General features: G+C 29.0%; 2 protein-coding genes across 6 annotated transcripts; one reads left to right on the forward strand and one right to left on the reverse strand.

The window, feature by feature from the left end:
* Positions 1-3,587: 3,587 nt before the first annotated feature.
* On the forward strand, positions 3,588-4,521 carry LOC105249657 (succinate dehydrogenase assembly factor 2, mitochondrial). The gene is made up of 3 exons (XM_011255286.3): positions 3,588-3,759; positions 3,843-3,994; positions 4,208-4,521. Exons 1-3 carry the CDS (start codon positions 3,727-3,729, stop codon positions 4,476-4,478), a joined length of 456 nt encoding a protein of 151 aa, XP_011253588.1. The 5' UTR covers positions 3,588-3,726; the 3' UTR covers positions 4,479-4,521.
* Positions 4,522-4,873: 352 nt separating this feature from the next.
* LOC105249656 (Bloom syndrome protein homolog) lies at positions 4,874-11,164 on the reverse strand. Of its 5 annotated transcripts, none has more exons than XM_025407284.1 (16): positions 11,118-11,164; positions 10,564-10,649; positions 10,312-10,435; positions 9,536-10,180; positions 8,701-9,424; positions 8,522-8,629; positions 8,272-8,444; positions 7,895-8,116; positions 7,395-7,756; positions 7,040-7,298; positions 6,502-6,885; positions 6,294-6,444; positions 6,020-6,207; positions 5,514-5,838; positions 5,243-5,417; positions 4,874-5,168 (listed from the first exon to the last, which is right to left on the reverse strand). In XM_025407284.1, the coding sequence occupies exons 3-16, from the start codon at positions 10,351-10,353 to the stop codon at positions 5,015-5,017; spliced, it is 3,912 nt and encodes a 1,303-aa protein (XP_025263069.1). In that variant the 5' UTR covers positions 10,354-10,435; positions 10,564-10,649; positions 11,118-11,164; the 3' UTR covers positions 4,874-5,014. The 5 variants fall into 5 exon arrangements, with proteins under 5 accessions (XP_025263069.1, XP_011253583.2, XP_025263065.1 ...); XM_011255281.3 differs by having other exon boundaries at positions 10,564-10,820; XM_025407280.1 differs by having other exon boundaries at positions 10,564-10,652; positions 11,118-11,152.
* Between the last annotated feature and the right edge of the window lie 63 nt (positions 11,165-11,227).

Consider the following 11,227-nt stretch of genomic DNA (forward strand, 5'->3'; position numbering starts at 1 on the left):
GTTTGGTTTTAATTACATATGTGCAACAAAATTTTATGCACAAAAGTGAGAAAGATTAAAATATTTTCAAGAAAAAGAAAAAGCTATCGCTATTGTTATAATTTTCGATCTATTTATCAGTTGCAACATAGTAAGAACTGTTCGAGAAAAGGAAAAAGTCAAATAGCCGCGAAAAAAATACATGTTTAATATATTGTACATATCCTTGTAACTCGAGTTATAGTAATTTAGATTTATCTAGCTTTTAAGCAAGTGACGTAATAATAGAAGATTTGATACTTTAAGTTTAACATGTTTTAACTATGTATGATCGGCTTATATAAAGGGTTGTTCTTCGTGGCGTGCTTTAAAAATCATTAAATATATGAAAAAAATATACATATATATGAAACATAGATTCTGGAAAGAGAAACACGTTAACGTTGAAAAAATTCACAATAAAATGCTGGACTCTGATTTTTCTTATTAAAGATATATTGTTGTTTTGTGCCTCATATATGCTCATGTATCAACGTTGTTTTCTTTGCAGAAAAAAAAGAAATTAAGGTGTAACATAATGTACATAATTTTTATTCGCGGTTGATATTAACTTAGAGCCACGCCACGAGATCGTCCAAATGTAAAAAAATAAAAATTATATATATAATATACATACAATATATATATATATATATATATATATATGTATGTATATATATAAACATATTATATATATACACATATATATACAAATTCTTACATTGTTACTTATATATTGCTAATAAATCTTAATTTTACATCTTAAGGCTTATGCTATAAAAAGGGTATTGGTTTCTGGCTTTAACATTTAAGAAAAATGTATAATAAAACAATGTATAATCTTTATATGAAATATTTTATTGGAATAAAATATTTCGTATAAAAATTGTGTGCTAGGGAAATACTGTGAAAGATGTGATTATGTTTACATATGTAATATGAAAACATAAAATGTTATACACATATATACATATATATATACATATATATATATGTATATATAGCATATTTTTCATCATCCATGTTCATAGTACCGCTATTTCTATGCCCAGTGAAATATTACAACTCATACAGTCGACTTTACTAATTTGTCTCATTCCATAGCAGTCTTACAACTTGTTATATATATATATATATATATATATATATATATATATATATATGGATTACAAGATTATATCAAATGTTTATAAAATTATTTTAATGTAAAGTCTAGTCGTCGCTTCGAGACCGCAAATATTAGCTCGATTATCTCCCGAAAAACAATAATAGTAAAATGAAAAAAATGGTGAACGATGCCACATTTCGATGGCTTGTCAGCGAGAATCGACCGATTAATGAATTAACGAACTCGTTCATTTAAGAATTTTAGAGATCTGCAGCCGCGCCTAGAGATCGCTTTGCTGATATCGATCATGCACATGTATCCAAAAGCTCGGGCCGAATACCGAGTAGAGTAGTTGGAAAACGCGGATTTCGTTTGCGTACAATAGTGCCTTTTCGAGAAGAATCTTCCGGATTGTTATACAAAAATCGCGCTCTTATATGCACTTGCAGATGTATGCACAATTGACGAAAATAAAAGCGCTGCGAATTTTAAGTAAAATACATTTAAAAATTGCTAGAGAAAAAGAACTCGTTCATAGCAGCTGCTAGATAAATCAGGGCCGTTTAAAAAGCAAAGTGCGAGACCGATAATAAAGATAAATAAATCAAGTTCAAGCCTTTCATTAAAGATATTGCATATTTTTTCAAAGTTTGATATTGATTCGCGTGAGCCGGTAGAACGTTTCTTGCATGGATTGTCATCTAAAAACGAGAAAAAAAAATGCCCAATCAGTCTACTGGCTCCATAGAATAATAAATGCGTCGACCTACATGTAAATATGCAAAAAAATATATTTATATATAGATATACACATACGCTCACACATATATCCATGTAATAAATTACAAACGAATATCGTGGCTTAGAAAATTGGGGGAAGAAAGGAGAGAAAGAGCATAATTCGTAATCAATATCTAGAAGGGCCATAGTGAATGCAAATGAATGATAATGTATAATGTGGCGATGAAATGTGTGCGAGTCTTGTACATGTAGTCAACTGTAACGTTTGTGAATACGTAAAATAAAAAACCAAAAAAACCGATCATTGGCATCTTTTTTCTAAAAAGATACATTTTGAAAAATCTAATAGTGCATATCAATACAATTATAATTTATAATAACTTAATTCTACACTAAATAAATTTTACTTTTTCCCATCTATTTTCTTTCTCTCTTTCTCTTTGGGCAATAATATACACTGAGTTGTTATGTATCTCCATGTTATTATTTTGAACATTATTATCTTTTTTATTTATAATAAGAAATAAGTAATTATTTTATAATCTATCGCATATCATATATTGTATATTTTTGAATTTACTTAATATTGGAATTACAATCATTACGATATTTATTATTGCTTCCAAATAAGAAAGTATATGCATAATTATATATGTATAAAAATTCTCATGTTATACACTTGTCTCAATATACATGCACATAAACATAGAAACAAATGTATCAGAATTATCAAGAGTGTAGTGTTATTACAATTTATAATTATCAAGATTAATTTTTCGACATATATTACAATAATATAATTAGATGATTTCACTTAATTTTTCTCTCTTTCTCTCTTTTAGGTGAAATAACAATAACAGTTAAGAGAATATATAAGGGAATCTGTTTCTAAAAACTGAAATTAAAGAAGGAAGAGAGAGAAATATGTTTTTGTTTTGGTCAGGATATTCATCCAATCCAAAGTTCTCGAAGCATCTGATAAAATCAAGAAAATGGCGATAAAAATTTCTGAAAAATTCTTTTAGAAACGTGAAAGTCGCTCGCAAAATAGTTTATGATGATCTCGACACAATCACAGATGATAATAGATTTCTTATATCTAATCTTCGTGTTCTGACAACTCTAATTGGATCGAATTTCCTCGAAATGTTACAAAGACTGGTCATCACTTGTACTTACTTGTATTCACCATTATTTGTCCGAATGATCTCGAATTCTCCGTATTCCGGTTATGCTTCTACCGACTCTCCCGGCAATTCGTGCTCGACTCTTCCCGCCTGATTCGCCTGATGATAGTCTCGCGCCCGTGCGATAAATTTACCTAACCTAACTTGTGAAAATGGTGTTTTCTTTCTTTCTCTCAAGGCAGATTCTCATCGCTCGCAATCCTTTATGCGTCGTCTACAATGAGATTTTAAGGGGACTTAAGGCGTAAGAAATTGACCAATCAGAGTTAAGTATGAAGAGAATACTCGACTGTGATTGGTCAATTTCTTAAGGCTTAGGTCTTAAATTGTCTATTGTAGACCCGGCCTTAAGGTCAGCCATGAACTAGAAAAAAATCGACCAATCATAGTCACGCATTATCACAACGAAGTGGAAATGTTTAGTTGTGATTGGTCAATTTACTTTCGATTTTATGATTATGCTCCCGTTAACTGACAGGGATTTCAAAATAGAGGGATATTTTATTTTTGACAATTTTAGAATAGAGAGGATTATCGATCTTATTGACATCTATGGAGCATTAGCGAAATCTCAAATTATCGTTCAATTAAAGGCGCAGAAACTGGTTATGGCTGTCAATTGTCGCTTATAGATATATAATATTAAATAATGTGCGCAGCATATCCGCAATCATGAATATTATATCTAATCGTGTCACGTCCTGCGTAAGTATTTGTAGATATTATATATGAAACACGGTACAAAAGTTCTTTATACGAATGTAATGTTAATGTAAATAATGTTTCAGGTTAAGTCATTTTCGCTTACGAGAAGCGTATCAATAAGTTGCTTCAGGCAGAAAGACGATTTCCAAGATTTGATTCACCCAGAAGGGCGGGAACCCAACATTCCGCATTACGTGGAACGCGAAGGAGAAAATGCTGATTTAAAGAGAGCACGGTATTATGCTATTTTTATCAGAGTAAACAAATTAACAGTCTACTTCTGTCAATCTCATTGACAGAAAGTAACAAATTCCTCTTGTCATAATATGTAGTGTTATGTTACATATCGTATTTGTTATAGTTATAATTAACTCGATTACATTATTAGAATTATATATATCTTATAAACATAAACATTTTTTGCAACATGTTTTATTTTCTACTTTAGATTGACATATCAATCTCGTAAACGCGGAATGTTGGAGAATGGTTTGCTTCTTAGTACATTCGCAAAAAAGTATTTGAATACATTCAATGACACACAATTAACATTGTACGATCAACTTATAAATTTGCCGACCAATGATTGGGATATTTTTTACTGGGCAACTGGTGTTAAGCCTACTCCACCTGAATTTAATAATGAAGTGATGGATTTGTTGAAAAAACATACTCGAAATGAAGATCGACAAAGTAGGATAATACAACCTGATCTGTAAATAATGTATTACCATAGTAACAATATTAACAAAATGTAATTTAGTATATAGTAATATATAATTTCTAGATTAATACAATTAGAATAAATAATAAATTATTATATGTGTAAAATTATCAAAGAGAAAATTGTTTTCTTTTTTGACCTGGATTACTTCTTCTATTATTATTATTATATATTCACATTAAATAATTAAGATCACAAAGATATGTTGTTTAGATGTATCAAATATTTACTTTTAGTACATATTTTGTAATTTGCTATTTTTTTGTGTCTAACAAAATCATTTATATTAAATAAAATATTTTATTATAAAAACCATTTTATATACACTTTTCGAGAATTCTTAGAGAATATATATATATATAAATATAACAATTTATACAGAAACTTGTCATCAAATTGTTTATTCTATAAAATGACTAAAACTCTACAAATAATTTCAGCCATTCTATATCTCAAGACTTGTACAAAAATTACAAACGCACCACAAATTTTTCAAAAATAATATATTAAAGATGGAGAAAGGAAATGTAATTAACTAATGTTCATGTATCTATTAGGATTTGCGAGATATTGTTTCGTTTGACTAAAACTTGCAAGTCCTATCATTTTCTTTGTAGTTGCATTAGATCTTGTTGCTGAATTTTTTGATGTACCTCTTGACGAACCTCTCCCCCTTCCCGCGTTACTAATGTGCGAAAAACATTCATTATCATATAAAAATAATTTCTAAAAAGATACAATCATGTATTTTTATATTACCTTGAGCCACCTCGTCTATATTTTTTATTGATACTGTTAGATCTACGGCCGATTTTCCGTTTCTTACCGCGATTGCTAGTATTACTATTATGAGAATAGTTGGAACCGTTATCATCATCCCAGGTACTATCGTTATCATTATCATTATCTTCCTCTTCATTTTCATTTTCCAATACTGAGAATAAAAAGATTACTCGATATAACATGTAATATTATATTATTTTACACATAATTTTATAATTCATTATATATGCAAGTATCGTATATATACCGATTTTTTCTGCTGCATATTTTTGAGTAATCTCTAAGAGAGCTTTGCCATATTTGACAAAGTTAGCCTTGGTGACGTGTGGTATTTGCAACATGGCTTCTTCAGTCTCCGGTAAACGCTGGCTCATGGCTCTAACAGCTACCATATTCATGATAGAGGAAGCAGAAACATCCAATGTACTAGCAATTCCTCGTATTATTGTCATCAATTCGGCATAGCAACGATCTTGCAATTCTTTTATAATGCCATCAATTTTCTTTGTAACTATCGAAACTGTGGCCGTGCCACTCGTAGATTTATTTGATTGTCTTACTGGAATTTGTACCTATTTGAAATTAAATAGAATATATAAAATATAATGAGATGCAATAAAAAACTTCAATATATGTGCTTATATGATTTGAATATAATAATGCATGAATATATTAAGGCATATGCTACAAATTTTTATTCAATTATATCTTTTATATTTCGCGAATTTTTTTATTTTTTACTTCAAATAATACCTTTGTATCTTTTTTCGTCATAAGTTCACTTGCTTTTGGCCCGATTTTTAAATATGCACAAGCAATCTCATTATTAATATACATATTTTCTTGCAAATACTCTTGCAATACCATATAATGTAAAAGACGTTCTATGTTATTTTTGTTCCACGATTTGCCACGACCATATAGAGGATGATTTGTAAGACCTACAATTATAATTTAAGAAAGAATACTTAATAATATATTATTACGAATACTGATTTATTATTTGGAATATAAACTGGATACAAACCTGAATCTCTAATCTTTTTAAGATCGCTGCCCTTAAAAATATTTGCCAAGAATATTAATGTAAGTTTACAATTCTTTTTGTTGTTGATATCTCGCACAGCTTTCATAATCTCTTTTGCATCTTCAGTTACATCCAGCATTGTAATCTCTTCCTAAAATTATTCAGTTCATTTATAATTCCATTATGTTAATATTTATTCAATACATACCTTGCATCTGCAATTATCACATGCAGTTGTCTTATTTGAGATACACTGTTGTCTATCAAATATTTCTCCAAAGTAATTAAGCTGCAATGACCTACGACAGTCTGTAGTATTTTCACAAAATGCTACCATCTTAAATAGATTATCCATATGTGTACCGATGACTTGTGGACTTTGATTGTCCAATTCGATCATTTTTCTAATTCTGTGCATATCTGCATAATGATAAAATAAAATGCAATCTGCTATTTCACCATCACGGCCAGCGCGGCCACTTTCCTGATAATAGCCTTCTATAGATTTTGGTAGAGCTGCATGTATTACAAAGCGCACATTTGGTTTATCAATACCCATTCCAAAAGCTATAGTTGCGCAAATAACATGTATCTAAAAAAAAATGTATGCATAAAAATACAACATTGTGTGAGACAAGATAAATATAATTATAATAAAAAAAGCTATATACATAAATATAAAATTAGCATTAAATTAAATATATAAAATTAGCATTAAATTAGCATTAAATATATAAAGCGTATACTTCATCGGCAATCCATCTTCCTTGACAGTTGCTTCTTTGATTATCTGTGAGTCCTGCGTGATAACTTAGTGCCTTGATACCATTCTTCTTCATTTGCGCAGCATAATCGTCGCAATCTTTGCGCGATAAACAATATACAATGCCGCAAGTATTTCTATACTTTGTCATTATCATGGCAATAACTTCATCAGAGCAATTTTTTCCTTTCTTTGTGATTATACTGTATCTTAAATTGGGTCTGTTGAAACCCGACATAAACCTAAGAATATAACCATTAATTATTTTAGTAGAATATATATACACATATATGTAAAAGTATATAATATGTGTGAATACTTATATGTATTAAACATACCATTTTGGATTAGTCATACCCAATTGATGTAAAATATCTGTTCTAACACGTGGTGTAGCCGTTGCAGTTAGAGCCATTGTCGGTACTTTGGGATAATTGTCTCTGAGACATTTTAATCGCTTGTAATCTGGTCTGAAATCGTGACCCCACTGACTCACGCAGTGCGCTTCGTCAATGACAAATCTTGCTAGCAATTCTCTTTCGTATAAAATAGTTAGGGTATTACACAATTTTGTTGAGGCAGAGATTTTCTCTGGTGTTACATATAGTATTTTGAGAATGGGTTCTTTTTTGGCAAGTTCTCTGTACACTGCTTCTGCTTGATTATCTGTTATAGAACTAGATAAGTGAGCTGCAGGAATCTGCAAGTTTACAAGATATCAAGGTTTAAATGAAATAAAAACAATATAGCATGTTTGTGATACATAAAAAATTTATAAATATGTTTAATAAAAAATGTTTAAATATATTTAAAATATATAACATTTTCCCTTTCTTACATCAAGTGAAGTAAGCTTTTGAACTTGATCTAAAATAAGACTTTTCAATGGTGAGATAACAATTGTTAATCCAACACTTAATAACGCAGGCAGTTGATAACAAAGAGATTTTCCACCTCCAGTTGGCATCAAAACGAAGCAATCAAATCCCAATAAAGTTGCATTAATAGCTTGCAATTGATTTGGTCTAAATGTATATAAGCCAAATCTTTGTCGAAATATCTAAAATAAAAAAAATATAATTAATGTATGAACAATACTATAATATTTTTTTCTATTATATTCATATGTAATTTATGTATATAAAAAAAATATTTATTATAATTGTATTATATCTGTCTAACTTAAATAAGAATTATTAGAAAATATTTATATACCTTTAACATTTCTTGCGAATGTGAATAAGTTAAACCATCAAATTCTCCACTAATACCATCATTTTTATAATTACCAGTAAATTTACCAAATTCTATATTATCTTTCTCAAATTTCGATTTTGTTTTAGCAACATTGTGCTTACTACTTTGTCCATAGTGAGGCTCGGGCCAATCTATGAATTAAAGCAAAATGATTATTAATTAGATCGTTATCATAAAAAGCAACAAAAATTGCATATAAAATGTGTACCTATAGAATCATCGTCTATATCTATGTTACAATTTTCTTCCAATGCTGGAAATTTTTCCAATTCCTGTGTTAGTATGCTGCTAGCTTTTGCAGAAACTGTATAACTGCCTATAAAATATTTTCTCATTAAAATTCTTTAATTTAAAAAGCATCAATGATTTATTTATTATCTGCCTTACTCTGAGATTTATTAGTAGTATTAATCCAATTGTTTGGACTGTTCCCGATGGTATTTCTTTGCATAGATATATTTGTTTCACTCTTTGTTGGTGTCTTAATACTATCATTAAATGTATCTTTTATGGAAACATATTCAGAATCTATTGAAGAATTCATTGTCTTTGATATTTGTTGATCCTTCTCCCACATCTTTGCTATAGTTTTAGAAATTTCAGTGCCTAATACTGTCTTGACAGGTCTTTTCAATTGAAAAGTGCTTTTCTTACTTGTGATCTCAGGTGACTTGATTGTGGATTCTATATTACTCTCATACTCTTTTGTATGTGATTCTGTTACATTTGTTAAATTTTCATGAAAGTCTATTGTTTTAGATATTGAGGTACTTGATGTGTCAAAATCATTATTTATCAGACAACCTTCAGGTACATACGATATTGGTCTCTCATTTGAGTTTGACACAGATTCAGGAGTTCCTGAACATACAGATACATCTTTTTCATCTTCTTTTTGTAATTTTGATAATTTTGTCTGCATTAAACGCAATTTAGCTTTTACATGTCGATGTAGACCTTGTAATTTTTTGAAAGAATTTCGATCAAACTTTGGAAATTGGTCCAATATTGGTAATGGGATCAATTCGAGAGCAATATAAAACTTATCAAGAATTTCAATTTGAAGATCCTTCAAACTTTCGCGTCTTTCCAGCAACTTATCCTTTGTAATCTACGTACAATAGCCAGAAAAAAATAAGTACATATTTTCGATATCTCACTTTGATCAATATTAATTTACAATATGAAATTGTGATCAATATTAATTTACAATATGACTTACAGGTATTGTAGACATCACTGGTTCCTTTTGAATGGACTCAATCCATGAATTCAACTGCTTATTAAAACCTAAATCTTTAAGATTCACTCTAACATCAGGACCTACCCATTCTTTTCTTGGCGATCCTTTGCCACTATATTTTGAGCAAGGACTATCGGTATCAGAATCTGAAATTACATTATTTGTTTTTTGTTTATTTCTGGTGTGTTTCTTAGGAGTCCTTAGATGCTCATTTTCTATGTTTTTTGGCGATACATTAGTGACCTCACTAGGTTTTTCTTTATTTAATATTGGACTATTGGAAGGAACATATTTATTACATTCAGTATTGCTGGTAATTTCTGATACAATAGCAGATTGTTTCTCATATTTTTCTATCAACGCATTGTTCGGCTTTCGATTTAAGTGTAAACATTTTCTGTTTTTTCTATCTTCTTCACTGTCAGAAGAATCAGGAATAAAAGAAGTATTCATAGAGAATTCTTCTATATTCTTCTGTAATATATTTGAAGATTTGATTTCATTTTCAATCCTCTCCTTTTCCTCTATTGAATTTTCAATATAATATGGTTCAGATACGTTACTAATTTTATTTGCTTTAGTTTTAAATGGACTTTTGCACGAGTCTGAACTGTCTGAATTATCCTGTCATTTAAAATATTGAAATAGCATAAATTGTATTGTAATTTTTTGTAATTAATCATATTTTATGAATCATAATATATTTAATAAATTATGTAAAATAATACAATTATTAAACAAAATTATAATCTTACAAGATCTATTATTGTATCTATTGTTACTAGATCTCCTGCCATTTTTCTTTGTTTATCACAACATAAATCATCCAAAGAGTCATCATTTATGTCAATTTTCTCTTCTTTCACTGATTTTGGTGTACTAAAAAATAATTCTTTCAAATTTTTTAAAGAAATATATAAATAATCAAAATATATTATATAATTAAAAAAATTTAGATATATCATATACATTGAGATGTTTACTTAAAAGTAATAAATTTGACTTACCTAGACTGCAGAATATTGTTTTTGTTTGTTGCTTTTGCTAAAAATCCCACAATTGTAGATTGGATATTCTTTTGACCAAGCACCACCTTCTTTGACATTATTAGTAAAATTTGTGTAAAATCACAAAAACTTATATATAATTCGTTTCATTCAAATATCTTATCTCCTTGCTATGACAATTATTACATATACACACACACACACTTTATTCTCAACTAGGCAGTGTAAACAGTAGAATAGAATACTTTAAGGTGTCTCTACAATTTAAAAAAAATACATAACAAATTAATTAAATCTTAGAATTATGTATGTTGAAAGACGCAGAACGTTATTAAAAAAGAAACAAAAGAAAACAAACAGGTAAATAAACATTACGTACAACATTAATAGACATATTATATTCTATACAACAGATGAGGTTAGAAAACAACATCAAGTATATCATATGTGTTTACACAGAATAATGATATTAAATAATTAATTGCCAACTAATATAGTTATATAAAAAATATGAAGCAATAAAACGACGTATAAAATAAATGTCATTAATTTACGCGATATTATTTAGCTCTCCCGCCATTAACCCAGATGAGATTCAGCCATTTTGACGCCGATCATGCATACCAATATTTGAAAATTCTCCAAAGTTGTATTCGAAATCTAT

The sequence above is a fragment of the Camponotus floridanus genome, unplaced genomic scaffold (genome assembly GCF_003227725.1).
Source record: "Camponotus floridanus strain SB8 unplaced genomic scaffold, Cflo_v7.5 scaffold1, whole genome shotgun sequence".
Classification (NCBI taxonomy): Eukaryota; Metazoa; Arthropoda; class Insecta; order Hymenoptera; family Formicidae; genus Camponotus; species Camponotus floridanus.